This window comes from Pseudorca crassidens, chromosome 12 (genome assembly GCF_039906515.1).
Source record: "Pseudorca crassidens isolate mPseCra1 chromosome 12, mPseCra1.hap1, whole genome shotgun sequence".
Lineage (NCBI taxonomy): Eukaryota > Metazoa > Chordata > Mammalia > Artiodactyla > Delphinidae > Pseudorca > Pseudorca crassidens.
The window spans coordinates 19,372,124-19,391,830 of NC_090307.1; the positions used below are offsets into that span (position 1 = coordinate 19,372,124).

At 38.1% G+C, this 19,707-nt stretch overlaps 1 protein-coding gene and 1 pseudogene across 37 annotated transcripts in view; both read left to right on the top strand.

The window, feature by feature from the left end:
- Window positions 1-19,707, top strand: part of TCF4 (transcription factor 4) — a 360,829-nt gene that overhangs the window by 286,121 nt on the left and 55,001 nt on the right. For all 37 annotated transcript variants that reach the window (XM_067698990.1, XM_067699001.1, XM_067698991.1 and 34 more), the window contains one exon: window positions 16,793-16,898. In XM_067698990.1, the coding sequence (XP_067555091.1) occupies window positions 16,793-16,898 (106 nt within the window). The remainder of the gene's footprint in view (window positions 1-16,792; window positions 16,899-19,707) is intronic.
- LOC137204262 (U2 spliceosomal RNA) lies at window positions 17,321-17,494 on the top strand (annotated as a pseudogene).

Below are 19,707 nucleotides of genomic sequence, written 5' to 3' on the forward strand. Positions count from 1 at the left end.
TCCTAACAATTACTAGTATTCTTTTTTTTTTTTTTTTTTTTTTTTAGTTTGCAGTTACTTACAAAGGGAGAAATATTTATAAAATTATGTTATGGTGTTTTTTAAATGTATGCAAACAACTCTCAGATCACAACTGAATCAGAGTTACTTTTACAAATTGAGGAAAGAGAAATCCCTAGTGGGGTGAAAACTGGTCCTCATTTTCTCAGGACTCTCCTGGAAAAGTGATAACAACGTTTCTCTCTCTGGATACTGAAGCCCCCTCCCCTGCCCCAGATACCATGTTACAGAAGGCATTCACTTCATCTTTGAAGAGGTCCTCGCATCTCTTTAGGATCTGTTCTTGTTCATACGTTGCAAATATGTACTTTTATGTCCACAAGGAAGGCATTAGTACCATTGAGAAGGGCAATGTCAATTAGGACCTGGAAAATACAAAGTCTGCAGACTGTAAGAATTGTACTCAGACTTTATGCCATCTACCTTTTGAAGACAATTTTGAACCTTTGAGGTTCAAAATATTGGGGGTTCTGATGAGCTTTCTTCTTTCTTTCTTTTCTTTTCTTTTTTTTTTTTTCTATTTGCAAATCATGGCTTCCTGATCCTAAGGAAAAAACCTCAAAGGCAAGACTCAACAGGCTTCCTGGACATCAAATAGTTCGTACAAAACAACATTCTGATGACTTGCATGTAAATAAATCAGAAACATATGAATTAAACTGCTCTTGGAATACATATGGGTTGAAAAATAGAGAGAAGTGCTGAGAAAATGTGTTTCGGGTTTTGCTGAGCCCATGACATTTGAAAAAATAGTATGAGACACTGAACAAACACAAACCACGGCTTGGCTTCCCCACTCCTAATATTAACCTCCCAGTTCAATGGCAAATCAGTTTACCATGTGCCTAAATGCGAGCCACCTTTGGTGTGCTCCTCCACACTTAATTACTTGCAGTTTAATTTTTTTTTTTCAATGAGAAGCTCAAAAATAGCATCACATTTCAAGGAAATGCAAATCTTAGCATTTTTTGACCCAGTTGGTTCACGTCAGACTATTTTAGAAAATACCACAGATCACCTTAGGAACAGTCATACTGGTACGGCCCTCTTTGGTGTGACTGGAGACGAACAGAAGAAAAGCATCATTATTAAGAAACTGGTCCTGAAACGGATGCTGCCTTATTAAATCAAAGCGCTAAACCACCGCAGGTGAAAACCTCATGAAGGAGGACAGTTACCTCTCTTGGCATTATGGTGGGAGGCCTGCCAGCCCCGCTGTACACTACCAAGCACAGATCATGACCTTGGCATCCAATCTTTTTCACTGCTGAGGTCTGTGGCCTTGTAGGTAGTGGAAGTTTGCTTTCTCTTTCCCACATTGCACTCAAGATAGCTAATAACATTAGGGAGTCTAAGTCCTGGGACAATTGCAGACTTCTTAGAGCCCCCGTACCCTCTCTCCTTGATATGTTGTTCCTTGGCATCTGGCTTTAACTACAGGAGCAGAGCACGTGGGCATTTAGGGAACAAAAAGAGCCAGAGCTTCAGGCTTCTCCCACTGAGAGTAAGTCATTGACGTGCACTTGGATGGCATCCTCTATCCATTCTTTGGACCGGCACTGTCACCTGAGGTTATCAGTTTGAAATTAGAGAGAGATGGGAGATTTCATCTTTTCTCTTTAGGAAAGTGTTGTTTTGGTTGTTTAAGAAAACATTTTAATGTTCTTTCCCTAACTCCTTCACTCAAATGGTGGTAACAGGCTTGGATGCTAACTCTGAGTCAAGTGCTGAAATACGACTCTGAACAAGACAGACGTGGGATAGACAAGTAAACTGAGCTACATTTAGTCTGATAATGCATCGATGGGGGAGTACAGTCTGTTGAAGGTACACACAAGAAGGGTACCTATCCCACATTTGGCCTGGAGGAAGTGAGGTCCACCGATGAATGGGAATTCAGCAGGCAAAATGCAAGGGTAATAACCAGATCAAGGGAGAGAAGGGCATATATTGTTATCCAAAGGTGGTGCAGGATGACTGGAGCTCATGGTGCACGATGATAATAGTGAAAGATGGGACTGAAAAGATAAACAGTGGCTAGATCATAAATCGCCTTGTGCACCCCATTGAAGAGTTCAGATTTTATCGTGATGTCATGAGGAGCCCTTCAAATGGATATGCCTAAGATGTCATTGCATTTAAAAGTCCAGAGAGATGGGAGGAACAACAGGAAGACATAGTCACAGAAGCCAAGGAGAGCAGATTTGACTGGCAGGAGGAAACTGTCAACAGTGTCAGATGTTACTGAGAGTGAAAGTGACATTTGGCTGCAGCATCCAGGAGCTTTCGAGCAGTTTCATTGGAGGAGTGGGTATGGAAAAAAGATAAAGAAATGGGGAAAGTCCATGGCAAGATGCTTTTTCCATCGTCATTGTCATCATCATCATCACCATCATCAATGGAAAATAATCATCTTCCAGACAGAGAGGCTGGTAGAAAGAATGAGCCACCTACAACCCAGGGGATTGGAATGTATTTGGGAAAATAGACCATAAATATAAAGCAGAAGACAGCACCACAAGTTAGAAGACATGCAAAGGGTGAAATGAGCCTTACAGATCAGTCAGATGAAGGAGGGATCTGGACAGATCCATGAAAGAATAGGAGGAATTAAGATGGCAGATGGGGCTCCCCTGGTGGCTCGGTGGTTGAGAGTCCACCTGCCGATGTTAAGATGGCAGATGAAAGGGGAGAGTTATTTAAGTGGTGAGTGTAGCTTGAGGTTTGTACTCTGTGTTATGCCTCCTTATCCCAGTCCAGTTTGGTTTTGAGTTCCCATTGAATGGAGATATTAGAAAACACCATCAAAGGTGATGTGTGGTCCTAACCTGCCTGTGACTTCTGTTTGAGTTTCTCAATCTTTTTTTGGAAAATTAAAGTCCTAGACTGACTCTCTGTTTGTTTTAGTTTCATGCAATCTTTATTTTTAAAATCTGGACACAGAAACGAAGGAACAGATATCACAAATATAGCACATCAGAGATTCCCATAAATTCTACATGGATGAGTTCCTTGAGAAATTTTGCACATTCAATGCTGGACATCTGTGAAACTGAAGCACAGTGTCTTTTACATCTGTGTAATCTCTATGTGACATCTTCCTGGTATGAGGCCAGAGATTCACCCCCATTGTGCAGTACCTTAAAGAAGCCATTCATGATTCAGAGGACAGTTCTCAACAAAGATACCTGAAATACACTTCTGTAAGGGACTTCAGTGCCAAAAATCTGCTGTGTAAGCTTTGTAAGTGCAGGAAAGAATTGATCTTCTTTTACTTTGGCTGTTGCCCTTGTTTGTATAATAAATACTTATTGGGCACCTGCTGTAGGCAGTCATTTCATTGAATGTCCTCTGTATCACACCCTCTTTCCCTGAGGAGCCCACAGTATTTTATGGGAGAGAAGACCTGTATAATTCATAAAATTTACAAATTTCTAAAAGTAGAGTGCTGGGAAAGTTTAGAAGATGAAATATATTTGATTAAAACTTACTGAGCTCATTCTTTCCCCAAAGTTTTTTGGTCTATACTCCTGTCGATATGACACCCCTGGTTCCCATTCCCATTTGTAATTGATAGAGAAAGAGCTGAATAGGTTGTGTACGTATCAAGAAATTTTCCATTAAAGAAAATGGAATCATCACCATCAAAAAATATTTTAAGCATCACTAAGGTACTGAACATGCTATACAAATTAGATACGTTGAGGTCCGTTTTTTTTCAAGGTGTTTTCTCAGAGCATGATCTGGTTTTATTTGCAACACATCTCCATGTAGCAGCAGATGTCATGATCTGTATTTTCCAAATGAATATTGTAAGATTGAGAGAGAGGCTGAATGACCTACCGACGGTCAGTTGATGAGTGGTAGAACCAAAACTGGAAAGATGGTCTCCATTGGGGACCATTATCTACAGCTGGTTAGCTCACTTAAGCTGTTTCGGCAATGAGGGAGAATCATAAGTTCATTTCCTTGATAGAATGAAGAAGATTGAATTTGGTGACGAAGAGATGATGAGTGACTTTGGTGAGAGAGCAGTTTCGATAATGGCTGCATTATTTACCTACATTTTCCAACTAGCCTCTGATGACAAGGTTTACTGCTTAAGAAATATGGTCGATCGTTGGTCCTCTCTTCTCCTGGAATACCACCTCCCTGCAGATGGGTCCTCACTAATATTTTTTGTGAAGGATACATAAGTTTTAGGCCTGCTACAGTGATTTTGTTTTGTTTTATTTTAATTGAGGTGAAATGTACGTAACATAAAATTAACCATTTTTAAATGGGCAATTCATTGGTATTTGGTATATTCACAATGTTGAGCAACCCCTGCATCTGTCTATTTCCAAAACATTTTCATCACCCCTAAAGGAAACCCCATACCCATTAAGTAGTTCCTTCCTATCCACCTGCGGCTGTGTTTTATAAAGCTTTAATTTCATCATATACACAAACTTGCATACACATACATTCATACTATACACATCTATCTGTCTGTCTGTCTGTCTATCTACCTACCTACCTACCTGCCTACCTAGAGATTGGAAAGTTCCTGACAGAGGATCTAAGATGTCCTAATTATGTAAGCAAAGAAGTATATATTTAATGGATGTTTCTCCATCAGGAAAAGGAAACATCCCTTGCTTCTTTTTAACCTTTCTGTATATTTCTCTTAAGTTCTCACCAGTTAGTAATTTATCAAGGAAGAAAAAAAAAGATAGTAATCAATTCTAAGCCTTTTATTATGTGAAACTGCTGTGTTCCTCTTCTTATAAGAGAAACTTTCTCATAACGTTCTTCAACATTGAGAATTTTAAACTGCTTCCCTTATCTTAATAGTGAGCAATCATCTGGATTTTACATTTCTGTTTTGAAGGTTCAAAATGATTGAACAAAGTAACTTATTTATAAAAGCTTTCATTTCTTGGAAAGGAATCAAAGGGGCATTCTTACTGTAATTTTTATTGTTAAAGAAGTTACTATTGTTTATATTTATTTATACCTTTGTTATTCCAGAAAAATATTTGAAATAGCCAGTAGCAGAGCTTTAAACTGTATATCTTTAAAATTAAGAAGAACTAGATCGCATGCAAAAGTGTCTGGAATTTAAATATTAGAGAAAGTCAATTGAATTGTATTTTAAATGTGCTTGAAGATATGACCTATTTATTGTTGGTCACTTGGTCTTCTATTGCCCAGTCTTTGAGGTTTTTTTAAATAACCCTAGCCTAATGGAATAATTTCCTTTACATTTCCTTTGCATAAACATTTAGTACAAACTATACTCACTTTCATACATTTTCTAGTTGATTGTTATACGTCTGAAATCTCCCAGCTAGCTTCTAATGAAAATTCTGGCCTCCTATTTTATTTATTTATTTATTTTTATGTACCAAAGCATCTAGAAGCTCTGCTGTGAGTTAAGGCAGTGAAACATTGCTGGTTGATTTTACCTGAAAGTTTGCCCTGGGTATGGGGGAGGGGCAGGTGTCTGAAGGGATAAAGAGAGGTGGCTGATTGGACAGAGAGGTGGACAATTTGCATACTTCTTTTTTTTTCATTTCACTCTGTGCCACAGAGTTATACATTTGGTAATTATTTCATGCTTTTGTTTTTAGTTGAAAGTACTTAGCGCCATACGTTTTGACAGAAAAAAAGATCATTTGTACTTCTTTCAGCTTTGTGAAAGGGAGGATGGGATAATAGTTATACAGTGTACCATGGCAGTGATTCCTGTTCAAAACTTTACCAGATTGGAAACTCAATGTTCTTAACAATTCTCTTGGTAAGTAGAAGATGAAGGCATCTGTTTGAAGCACGCAGTGTTAAGTTTGATGCTTCGAAGACCAGCCTAGAATTCATCTTTAGCTGTACTCAACGTTAGTAGATATCATTTACTAATATGAAAAATTGATCTCCAGATTCTCTAGACCATAGGTGATTTGGAAGGATATTCTTATCAAGTGCTAACAACTCTGATCTGGGATTTGCAGTGAAAAGACCAAGGTTAAACAACAGGATCCTACTGTATAGCACAGGGAACTATATTCAATATCCTGTGATAAACCATAATAGAAAAGAATATGAAAAAGAATATATATATATGCATAACTGAGTCACTTTGCTGTACAGCAGAAATTAACACAACATTGTAAATCAACTATATTTCAGTAAAATAAAAAAAATTTTTTTTTAAATTTCACACAATAATATATGAACAACAGCAAAGAAAAACAACCTAGGTTATAACCTTTCTCGTGCTGTCCTAGAGTCATTTGACTACTGGGAAGAGAAGGTGCTCTCCCAGCTTCTGTCTCCTAATGTATAAGATGGGTGAGAGAGTTGACCACTTGGGTAGGCGATCAATCTTAAAGTGATTATTAAATAATGTAATGGATGTAGAAAGTCTTTGTAATTCAAAATACTTTGAAAATATCAACTTTTTATGACGATTAATCATAGAATTTCACCAAATTTCCTTTTATACAATTAAGTTCAAGGTCAAAGAAGGTGTACAGCCGTCTGGGCTGTACAAACACAGCCCTAAAGACACTGGGATTGGAGGAATAGGAATGGCACATTTAGGGTTGCACAAGGTCAAACTATAAAGTAATCAGCATTTTTCTCTGGTGCTGCTTTCCCTTCTGGTAAAGCCCTCTCTGTACCCTCATCCCCTCTTCACTTCCCTCTCATTCTTAAAAATTAGTTCCTGGGAAAAGATTAGAGACCTTGTCACATCAAAGTGTAATAACTGCTAACAGACTATACAAGCATTTCCCAAGATGGGGGATGATTGCAGGTGTGTTGAAAAGTGGGTTTGTGACGTGGAATTATTTCCAGGGAGGTAGACTTGTACCTCCTGTAGTATTGTACATTGACTAAGGTCTGCTGCAATGGTATTAATTTGTTTACCCCAATAGTGACCAAACTTATTTGAGCTTAGATCCCTTTTTAAAAATCACACCTGTTAACATCCAGTGAAGGATGTGAGCTCTAGTCCTAAGGCATCAACCTATGACCTTAGGTTCAAAGGGAAAAGGGCAGGAAATGGTCCTCTTTAGAACCCTTACATATGGATCGTTAGAGGTAATTGCCTCCACTTCCGAAAGGCAGCTCAGCCCTAAAACACATCAAGACGTGAAATGTACTCAAATCTATTTTGGCAGAACCAATGAATGTTTATCTTTCTCTGCTTTATGATGTTATTCTTAGTTTGACTTGTGTCTTGTGTGCAGTGCGTTTATTCATTCATTCATGTGTGCATTTAGTAACTGCTGGGGCCTATTCTGTGCCAGGTACCATACACACACACACACACACACACACACACACACACACACACACACACACAATGCACATTTTTTCATAACACTTTTTTAAACTTTATTGTTTCTGTGATGGACCATCCTCAGCAGGCCTTCTTAGCCTTCAGCAGAGTATAGAAGAAACAACAATAATCAACATCAGAATAAACCTAAAATTAATTTTCCTCTTTCTTGTGGAATCATATAATTTGTTTTCATCCTGAAAACGTGCTGCCCTCATTCAATTGATGAAACCATGTCATCAGAGGTCACAAAGCTATTTATTGGCAGATATAACTAACAGGATTTTGATGTTCCAATACCTCCTCATGACCCCATAGTTATCACCTAAAAAAAAAAAAGCAAACGGTAGTGAAAGAGGAAAATATAGTATTGAGATGGGAGCTGATCCATTAGAAATAATTGATAGTCATGAATTTGATGTGACAGCTGAGATAGAGATATGAAATAATTTAGTTACATCTGTTTATGATTGAAGATAACTAGAAATAATAAATCACATTTTTCTTAACATTACCTTTAATTTCTAATGAACATTCAATAAATAAAAGCTTGGAAACAACTTAGGTGTTCAAAACATATTAAAGACATGTGGTGGGCTTAATATCTACAGTCTTTTATCTGTGCTGATCCTAAGCCTGGTCAGGAAGCCGGTTCCCCTGTGAATAAGTAACATAAGGAATGTAACCAGGAAGAAGTCAGGTTTCACCTGGACCAAATTTTACGCAATTAAGTAAAGTATTCCAAGAGATCTTTAGCCAGGTGTAACTTAATCAATTTAAGGCCTTCTCAGGGAGGGCCAGGGTGCTCAGAACGCTGGTAGTGGGCATTCCCGTGATACACCACATTGACAGTAATAGCAAACATACAGTATCTGCTCCGTCAGTGCCAAGAGCAAGAGCAATGCAGGTGTCAAAATAAAAAGATGTATTCGGAGCCAGAGGCTGGTACACATAGACGGGACTGTAGTCACACTTCACATGAATGCCTTAAGTAATAATGTGGTGGGGTTTTTTTCATCAATTTAGCATATTGGGCTTCCCTGGTGGCGCAGTGGTTAAGAATACACCTGTCAGTGCCGGGGACACGGGTTCGATCCCTGGTCCGGGAAGATCCCACATGCAGTGGAGCAACTAAGCCCATGCGCCACAACTACTGAGCCTGCACTCTAGAGCCCGTGGGCCACAACTACTGAACCCGCGCTCCACAACTACTGAAGCCCATGTACCTAGAGCCCGTGCTCCACAAGAGAACCCACTACAATGAGAAGCCCACACACTGCACCGAAGAGTAGCCCCCGCTCGCCGCAACCAGAGAAAAGCCCGCACGCAGCAACGAAGACCCAACTCAGCCAAAAATAAAATAAATAAAATAAAATATTTATTTTTAAAAAAATAAATAAAAGATGGGCAGAGATTTCTATTAAAAAAAAACAAGTTTAGTATGTTGGTATTTAGTCACCACTAAACCCCAGTGTAACTCTCAGCAGATTCTCTGCCTCTGTCTGTTTTTAGTACTGTCAAACAAGAGAATCAGGTCCTGCTGCTACATGGCTCAGCTTCAGGTCTGAAAGACAGATGAACGGTCCTCCTTGTAGTAGTGCACAAGAACTTTCTTTGTGCCCTGCTTACTGAGGTCATCTTGTGTTCTTCTCTTTGGGCCAAACAGCATTCTCAGCCCCTTGTCTGCTACATGGCCATAGAGTATGTAAAGGGGATCCAGAGTTCTGCAAATCTGGGTTTAGCTAGGCGTCTGTGACCACCTTGGAGAGAAGCCCCTTAGCGATCAAGAGATCATGTTAAAGCTCAAACTCGCAAGAAAGATGACATGATTTTGAATGTCAATTTTTCCACTTAACGAGCTATGTGACTTGGAGCAAGTTACTTAATGTGTCTATGCCTCCAAATTCCTTCTATGTAAAACTGGGATGATAAAACAATAGGGTTGGTGTCAGGACAAAATGAGGATATGTAGTTTTGCTGGGATAGTGTCTGGCACGCCCTAAGTAAATTTGGTGTTAGCTATTTTTTATCACTGGCATCACTTTGTCATGCCAACAGTGACAAGAGCTTGGTCTGACAGATATTGGGACCAGATCCCTTTCCAGTTCTAGAGAGTGTTAAGTTATAATACCATAAGAAATGGTTCCTTTTCTTTGTTTTTAACTGTTAACTCCCTGCATATATCACTGAGATGGCTGCATGATAATATGTGAAAACAGCTTAAAATCTCAAACGTTCTATATCTATGATATATCCCAATATCATATGTGTGATACATCTATGATATCATAACAGAGTGAGCCTAATCATACCTATCTTCACCGTTTTGCTGCCTCATGTTTGCAGTGATAACACACTGATACTTGTAAAATACTTGTAAAATAATGGGACACTATGTAGATCTAAATCACAATAATATTGCTATCCAATTATTAGTGGTTCTTAGTTGTTTTTTATTTTTAATTAAAGCAAAGTTTTTTTCCTTCCTTGTAAATTTTTAAGCTACACAGACTCTTTTTTAATAGGTTGAAATTTAGAGATTTGAAAAATATACTGCAACTAGCTATATTTAAAAACATATTGCCTTTTAATTTGAAGAAAGGAAAGAACAAGGTAGAACTGTCTGGCCATAAAGAACGTCAGGTTTTTCTGTAGCTCTTGCGGTTAATAATAGGTCCAGCTCCCTTTTTTACTGTGTCATGGCCAAGCCTGCTGCAGGCTGAGTGTGCTGGTCGAAAGTGCATGGGCTACAGTCTGCCCATCCTGCGTGCTTATGTGCTTCTGATCCATTATAGATCACTCAGATCTCTGCTGCTCCTTTCTGTTGCTTTCTTTTGGGTCTTTTAATTTCTTTTAATTGAGTTACACAATTTGATAGATAGAGATGCAAAGAAGGGAATTAAAATTCTTACAATTTTACTACTTAACATAGAAAAGGAAATTTCGTGGCTGAGAAGGATAAAATTCTTGGCTGTAATTCACTTGTAGAGTTTAGCTTCAGGTTTAATATACTCATGAACGGATAATCAAAACTCAACTGATATTCGGAAGGGTAGAAAAGTTATATGTAGTATTTGTCATGGAGTGTTTGGATATATGCTCAAAATGACTTGTGTTCTAAATATATTACATACTCAAGGAATTTCTTTTGGGGGTTCATATTCATATTCTTTTTCATTTGTTTTTTGTGATGCACTATGGTAGAGTGAAGACAGGTCATTGCTGTTAGTAGAAATAAAATATGAATATCATATACATGAATGGTACATTTTATACATGTCTAGATAATTGTGATTTTTTTTTCAGACTACTAATAAAAATAGTTTGAGGAGTAAAACTCTTCTTATTGGGAGCTACTTTGTGGCACTTAGAACTATTTATTTCATTCCTATAAAAGCTTCAAGTGATTGAGATGGAAATAAAAGCTTCACAATTGCAACAGACTATACCTCTGAATTTTTTTTCATGTATAATTAAATATCCATCTATTTGTCAATATACTGCAACATTTATGTGTTATCTCTAAACTTATTTCCTGTTTATGTGATAATAATGCAAAGTGGCCTTTAACCATCATTTGGAAATGAAATAGGATCTTTTTCCATTAGTAAATATTCCTTGACTTGGTAATATATACTGAAAATATACCAGATGATTAATTTTTATTTCTGTAGTTGGTTTTTGTTTTTCTTTGCACTGTTGGGTTGTGTGTTGCCTTCTTTTTAATACTCCTGAGCATTATTCACTGCCTATAAACCTTATGACAACTTATTCAACTCTGTTACTTGTATCTGCTTATTAACCTTTTATGCCATTTTACTACCCGTTGGAATATTTAAGTTATACAGTTAAAAAAGACTTTAGGAAGTAGAGTGCCAGGAGGACTGGATGAGAAGTCAGGAGCCCTGGGCTCTGTCCAGGCCCTTGGGTAGGCATCACTGCCCTATAGCCGTTCTTTTCTCTTACTGTGACCCATGTCCTTCAAACAGTAAGGGTTGAGGTCCAATACGGTTAGTTGCCTGAGTAGTGAGCTGATCCCCCTACAAGTACTTTTCCCCATTAGATGCTGGGAAGCATCAATGCATGTGCCTAGGTTTGTGAACATCAGTGGCACACCATAAACTCTTGGCACTTGAGTGTCTAACTGTCACAGTTTAGAATATTTGTGAAATCTCCCAAGGTGTGAGCTACTAAGTCGGCCTCGCCAGCACTTGGACATCTGAGGCATAATTGTGCTTTGCTATTTTCTACTCATTATGGAGCACACAGTAACTCTCTTTAAGGATCTGAAAGTCTCCATTACAATGTCTCAGTTATTCTCAACTGGTTCTCTTTGGAAATTATTTATTCAGAGGATACTTGCAGATCACAAAGAGGTAGTAGTGTTAATGAATGTTAAAGGTCTACTGCACAGCCCAGTGGCTATCCCCCGACCCCACTCAGTTACACGCCTCATGATACACCATCTATAACCACTTCTCTTTATCCCCTCCAGAGTTCAGCTTCCCACTTTGGGAAGAAAGTAACCAACATATATTGGTTTTACTGTCAACATGCCTTATCACATTTTATTTTCTTAAAAGGTAATTATGAGACCCCACAAGAATATTTCTATTAAACCGTGGCCAAAGTACAGCCTTGTGTTCATAGCTAAAATATTTTTTCTTTTTTGCCTCTTAAGATCAAGAAATTGTTTTTTAATGGAAAGAACATAGACTTTGATGACTAGTTCGAATCTTTCCTTTACCACTTGGTGAGTTTTTAACATGGAAAAGTGGGTTAACTTTCCTGAGTCACATTTGTCCAGATAATTAAAATAAAAAAAAATAGTGGCACAACATTAACACAATTATCTGATCTTTTTGCATGCTTAGTAAGTGCCAGGTATTATTCTAGTTGTGTTTATACGCTTTATGCCTTTTAATTCTTACAAGGATTTGGCATACCAGGCACTGTCATTCCCTCTTTACAGGCAGGAATCTGAAGACCAGAGAGGGTAAAGTAACAGGTCCAAGGTTGCCTAGCTCATAAATGATGGAACGGGCACTTAGACCCAGGCCTGTCTGGGCCAGTGCATCTGACCTCTCTGCCGTCCTTCAGCTGTATGAAATAGGAATGATACTATTAATAATGTCCATCTTGTTTGATTTTTATGAGGATTAGAAATAATGTGTATGGAGCTCCTGGCAGAAAAGCTATTCCACAAGAGGCCCTGAACAAATGGTAATCATTGTTATTTTTTAAAAATCTCCATAAGTGAAAGTGACATGCCAAGACAGGTGAAAATGAGCACCTCAAAGGGAAAAGGTAGGATATGCATTCTACTCGCTTCATTTTGTTCGTTGGTTTGTGTGTTGGCTTGGTTTTCTTCTTTTCTAGTAGACAGAGGTTCTGTTTCAAAGAATGTGTCACATTGTTTCTTTGATGATGGAACAAATGATAATCAGAACATTGGTTGGAACAGCTAATGTGCCATAGTAATACATCTCAAATTACAACAAAAATTAAATCTGTAAAATGAGAACTTTTAGAGTTTTTATTCATTCAGGGTTTACTGTTATCTAGAGAGTTTTGTTAAACTCAGAATTTCTGTATTTGTGATTTTGTTTTAAATTCAGGACTGTAGGAGAAAAGATAATGGTGCTAACTTTGAATATTAACTAGCTATTAGTTTTCCATGAAGCTTTTTTTTAAAGAATTATTTATTTATTTATTTATTTATTTATTTATTTATTTTTGGCTGCGTTGGGTCTTCGTTGCTGCACCCGGGCTTTCTCTAGTTGCACAGCGAGCGGGGGCTGCTCTCCGTTGTGGTGCGCGGGCTTCTCATTGCGGTGGCTTCTCTTCTTGTGGAGCATGGGCTCTAGGCACGCAAGCTTCAATCCTTGTGTCACGTGGGCTCAGTAGTTGTGGCGTGCAGGCTCTAGAGCGCCGGCTCAGTAGTTGTGATGCACGGGCTTCGTTGCTCCGCGGCCTGTGGGATCTTCCCGGACCAGGGATCGAACCTGTGTCCCCAGCATTGGCAGGTGGATTCTTAACCACTGGGCCACCAGGGAAGCCCTTCCATGAAGCTTTTATTAAACAAATAGTTCACTTAAAGGGCTGTAGCCTTTGAGCTTGAGCCAAGTTTCCCCATTTCCAATTTTGCAACAAAAATTTCACACTTCTTTAGTTACTCTCGTGGCAGGAACTGGAATGCCAAAGGTCACCTTGATCTCAGATACCTTATCAGAAAAAAACTAAGTGTAGATTTTTGTTTCCCTTTAGTCTTTCCTCATGTTTCCTTGACAGAGTCACTTCAATACACTACAATACAAGCTGCAGTTTGGGATTCGTATTTCATTTTCCATTGGACTGATTTTCTTGTGTTAGTCATTTGAAGATATCTGGGGTGTTTGTTATTGTTCTGTTAAATTAAAAGCTATTTTCTTTAACAAATGTGTAAGTCATCTTTCTATTTACCTAGGGTATGATAATTAAAATTAAGTGGATGTGAGCTTTTCTTATTGAATTTAGTATGTCTATTAAATACCTTCCTGCAACCCGTACTTTCAAGTCCTTTGAGAGATTGGGAAAATAGTTGACTGAAATAAAATAATGAGGCAGCTTACTGGTCATCCAGGTTACTAAAAATTAAAGCATTAAGGATAAACTGAAGTGATCACTCTGTTTTCACAAATATCATCCTATACTTCCACCAAGATTTTTAAAGAAAGTGTAACCATTAAGTAGTAGAAAATAAAGAGTAATTGATAGTTGCCTATCTTGAGCAGTTGCTTTGACCATTCCATTATTGAATTTTCTTATAACTAAAATGTGGGGGACAGGTTTAAGCTAAATCTTTGATACCTTCTACTTTAAAAAATAGTTCTATGTGATATTTATTTATATCAACGAATATATAGAGCACTTACCTTAAAAATAACTTCCGAATGAGAAAGATGAAGTATATGAATTAAGAGGGAATAACGTTGTACCTGATCAGTTATAATATGAAGAAAATTTATAAAATATACAGAAATTGCCTTTTTTAAGAAGCTATAAACAGTGTTCGATTTGTTAACAAAGGCTTGCACCTCATCTAAAGAATCTTAATTTGGCTACACCAGAAAAACAGAAATTGTGTGGTATGATATAGCCTCAAAACTTTTTTAACCCCATAGATACTCTTTTTCATGCAGGCAGTATTTCTGAATTTGGGTTAAGTGTGCTTATTCTCAGATCTTTGTGCTTGACCATAATTTACAGTCCAAGTAGCCTCCTTATACGAGCAAAATTACCAAAGATTTGTCTTTACCTCCCAAAAGAGGTATCAAATAATTCTACCCAGATCTGGGAAAAAGATGAATCTGGTTAGGTGCCGTCACATGGCATGTATTCGATGTACGTATATAATAATTTAATAATTATACTACATGTTTAAGGGTAATGTAGTAGAATATGTAATTAAAATTATATATTATCCTAAAAGAATTTATTTTGATTGTTTTAAAATAGAAGGTGATTTAATAATGTGGGAGAGTTTATTTTCAGTTTTAGAGTAAATATATTGATTTCTGAAATTTGGGAGTAATACATAGTATATTTAGCTTGTATTAATACTGACTGACCGGGAACCTGTCAGACTAATAGTCTGTAGGTATATTATAGTTGTTTGTGCTCATTCTGTCATTAGAATGAGATGATTTAATTTTCAATTTCCCCTTTCCCTAGAAGGTAATATTTTTTTCATCTTTTAGCCTCATCTCAAGACCTCTAATACATTTAGTAGTATTTTCCAAACTGTTGGTCAGTTGTATAATTCTCAAGGAAATACTGGGTTTTGCTTGATAAACTTAGCGTATTGATTTGCTTTGGGGTTCCTGGCTTACGTTTTATTCTTTATCCCTAAAAGATACGTGAAAAAGTTTTCCCCTTATTGTAAGCCCTGTAGAAATAGAAGCAAGGAGCTGTTTACACATTTAAAGTATGACTAAAATTTAAAAATCAAATGAAATCTAGCCCAGGAAAAATATAGGGCTTAGATTCTTTCATGACTTAGGAAGAATCCTTGTTTTGTAAAGTGTGCAAGGGTTTTTCTGGTTTATTTCTGTTTTGTTCAGTCTCCAGGACCTCCCAATTTCAAGGGCACTCTGGGGCATACGTAGCATTTATTTGATGTATGCATGTGTATGCATATTCTCCCACATCTGTCTCTGTGGCCCTATCCTTTGTGAAATCCTAGACCTTGTATTAGTGCCTAGTTCGTGATTCTTGGTGTTCTGAGAACAATTATATAATTTTTCTCAGGGTGTTTATTCCATGTGCACTGTGAAAAAAAAAAATGGGAGTTATTTTTTGGTAACCCTGCAGTTGCCTTTTTATTGGTGGATTTCTTTTTTCTTTTCCTGTGACCTGTGAATATCACCAGAGGTTCACTGCCAGTTTTGTGAGCCGCCCGCTTCAAATTGGAGGCAGGAAGGTATCCATTTTCATCAAGAGGATGACAGCGTTTCAGTCTCTCCGACCATCTGGAGAGAGGACCTTTTGGAGCAAAAGGGAACGGGGATTAAAAAAAAAATTATATTTAGCAGAAAAGGCAAGGGGGAAACCCAGTGAAAGTTAAACCATACCTTATGAATTTATGCTTTTCTGCTGTGCTGTCTTCTTTAAAGCAAACATAAACAAGAAAATACACAAGCTATTTTTATTAAGGACCGGTTCCCCAAGTCTCCTGAGTATTAATAAACGAATGTAAGTAAATTAGGATTTTGGCAGTTTTTAAGTTTATTGAACATACAAAGATAATAAGAGCTATAAATGAGGGTTTTCCTCCCCCTTCCTGTGTACACACTGATTGTCGGGGGTCTGTGTAGAGCTGGGCTTTTAATGGCCCTTTTCATGCATCTCTACGAAAAGCTAACACTATGGGAATTTAATATTCCAAGATCTGTGTGTCACTTTCTGAGATCTGGAGAGTGCATTCATTTTGTCTGTCTTTTTTGTCTCTCTGTCTCTCTTTCAATTTTAATTGAAAGGTAGACAAAACGGGAGAAGCTTGAGGCAGGTGTTTCTCTTTTTACCTTTTACATGCTCATGGGCCATTTGTGTTTAAAAAAAAAAAAAGAATGCTTAGGCTCCCAGGACAACCCTATGGGTATTATATAATATATTTACAACCAGACCTAGTTCTCAATATTCTTGCCCATAACCGGAAAATATCACACCTGGTTTTCCATTCACACAAACCTACTTGGCCTTTTTTTGATTTTCTGTATTCGGAAAGGGGCAGTGTTTCCAGGTTTTGGTCGGATCTAGGATGGACGTGGTAGAAATTTTGCCTTTTGTGCCTGCTTCTTGTAAAGTCATGGACCTTGAGATGCTTTGGTCCAGGCAGCAAGCAAAACTAAACGGGCTCTTGTTCCCCAGGTTTATGCTCCGTCAGCCAGCACTGCCGACTACAATAGGGACTCGCCAGGCTACCCTTCCTCCAAACCAGCAGCCAGCACTTTCCCTAGCTCCTTCTTCATGCAAGGTAAGACACCACCTCTTCCGAGGGGAAATCCACGGGTCTTTTCATGTCATATGTGGGACAGAAGAGTGCTGATCTGTTACTCAAGAAATGGAATAGGAGGCAAGTGTAGAACACTGAAGGTCATGCTCTGTTTTAGGAATTGAATTCATTGAAAATAAATTAATTAAAACTTCACTAAGACTTATTTTTTAAGTGAAAGCCACTTGAGAGATCATGAGTTAAGATTAGACTGGTTTGCTTACTTAGAACAGATTCTCCTTGGGGAATGGTCTTCCACGACTGATCATTTCTGTGTCTTCACTTCCCGAGAAGAGGATGTTTATATGTTTAGAAGAGTGTGTATTTTAAGCATCCCGGATTTAGCCTCCTAGGAACAAATTACCCTAATATATACCTTTATATAAAAATGTGGGACACTTACAATCACTTTTCGGCCTTTTGGCTAAGATCAAGTTTAGTATCTGTTCTTTTCAGTAAAAACGTTGGCCACTTATTAACTTATAGGTAAGAACAAGTGTCCCATTTGAAGATGAAGTGGCCTATCTAAAGTCAGGAATATTATTTCATTACACAGCAAAAGCTCTATTCCAACATACGGATTGAGGGCCCAAGACCCAACTTTTTTCCCAGAAAAATATAGAAAATTACAGGTTCGTGGTAGATAAGGTATATTTAATCCATTTAATTGTCCAGTGTATTTAATTCAGTGCACATGGATGTGCGTTCCCCGAGCTTATAATCTCACCCCTGGTAATACAGCTCTTTCTGCTGCTTAGAAAAGACCAAGATGGTTGAAATGACAGCAGCTGCTGATGAGAGGAGACCGTCCAGAGGATGCAGCTAAGGCCCCATTCCCTATACCCCTGGGACACTTATTGTCAAAATGTGATGCTCTTGTTTCCAGGTTAATACTCTGAAATTCAGATGTGGGATTCACCAAGAACCCCTGTATGCAGACTTCACTCTTTTTGCATTGGCAAAGTGCCATGGGATTTCCTTCTTCGTGCTCCTCCCGGAAGGCCCATGCCATGGGAAGGGGAGCCACTTGGGGCAGCAAGTCCCAGGGAGGTGACTTGGCATCTCCCTTAGATTACAGTGGACATACCCAAACTCATTCTGTTTCAAAGGGGTTTGTTTCCTTTCCCTTCAGAGTGTTAGCTCTTTTGAGTTGTTAGTTCACATGTGAAATTCCATGGAAAATCTATAAAATTGAATCGAATGGGTCCCTCGGGAATAGAGAGAATTGGTTCCACACGTAATGGAGCTCCTGTTGACCAGGGTCTTTTATCTTTGTGACCTATCCTCGATGTCCCTTTCTCTCCAGGGGAACAGCAGGTATGTCACTTGGGTGTGTTCTGTGCCATGACAAAAGGTGTGTCCCCTTCAGCTATAGGTAGCAGCCACTTGGGCACCAGCGCCTCTCTTTTATGACCAGTCAGAGAGAGTGTGCTACCACTACCGGTGCTTATAGAGATTGCCAGCTCAAGGACTCATCACTCAAAGCTGAATTTCATTGAGAAAACTGACAGAAGGATAGATTTCTTCTGTCTGCCTTCAGGAAGGTCACTTGCTTAAACCGTGCACACTGCAAGGAAAGATCAGGTTGAGTAAAGCAGTAGGCTCTTCTCCGTAGCAGACCACGCAAAACAAACTACGGGGAACGAATTTGCTTTTCTGCATATGAATACCCAAGAAGCAAAAAAAAAAAATGTTTTTTGAGTTGACATTTGTGATGAGCACAATTAATTTGCACACATCTAATTCTATTCTTTCAAACCCACATTATGCCAAGATCATGGGATGTGATAAATATTAATTTACTGTGAAAAGCATAATTTATGTAAAATGTGTATTTTTGTAAGTCTGCATTGAGTAGAGTGTCTGTGTTAACAAATCCTAAATGTATTTCCTTGTAGGGCATCATGTCAGAATGTTTCAGGAGACTCTTTTTCAATGATAGAGATTCTCAATTTATTTGCCATGCATGTCATCTCTTTGAAATGTCAGTGGTCTTAAACTTCATGTTTGAATTTAAGATGGCATCTGAACTTCCACAATCTCAGAGCTAAATCTGAAGTACATGAATAAGAACTTTTTAAAAAGTCCTACGTTTTTACGTTATGATCACAGAAACAGTACGTCGTGATCCCATTTCACATCAATGTCCTTCAGTAAGGGTCCACAGTGCCCTGAGAATTCAGGTCTTGAAGAAAATACAGTTTAGATGAAAGATATTCAGAGACTGTCAATAGCATATTTTATTTTAGTTCTTTTTAGTAGCTTATTTTAAACCCACTATTGTGTGACCTCTTATTTTTAACTTTAGCTTCCACCTTCTCGTTAAAACTCTTTAGTTGTCAAAATCACAGACATGATTTTGCTTTCATAGTTCTTAAGACATCTCTGGATTATTCCTTCCTGCCCTGAAACCATTCCAGTTTTCTGAATTCTAACTTCTGGGGTGAAAAACTCAGGGAAAAAAAGGCTTTATGAAATATAGTGTCAGATTTAACTTGCCTATACTGCCTACATTTTCAAAAGGCCTTTATTAAATAACGTGTAAGGTGAAAATACTCTTATTTTCAAGGGAGCAATGCCTGCCATACAGTTAACACCTAGCTGATGGCCTTGTATATATCTGGCATTTAATAATTTTTGTTAAACTACTGAAGGAAAGAAAACTTGAACTGAGCAGTAACATAGATGCTCTGCTCCCTTAATTTGAGAAACCCAGACCAAACAATAGCAATCTAGTAGTAACTTCGAGGCCAGTAGGTCCAGAGAGTAAAAAAAAATCTGTAGGAATATT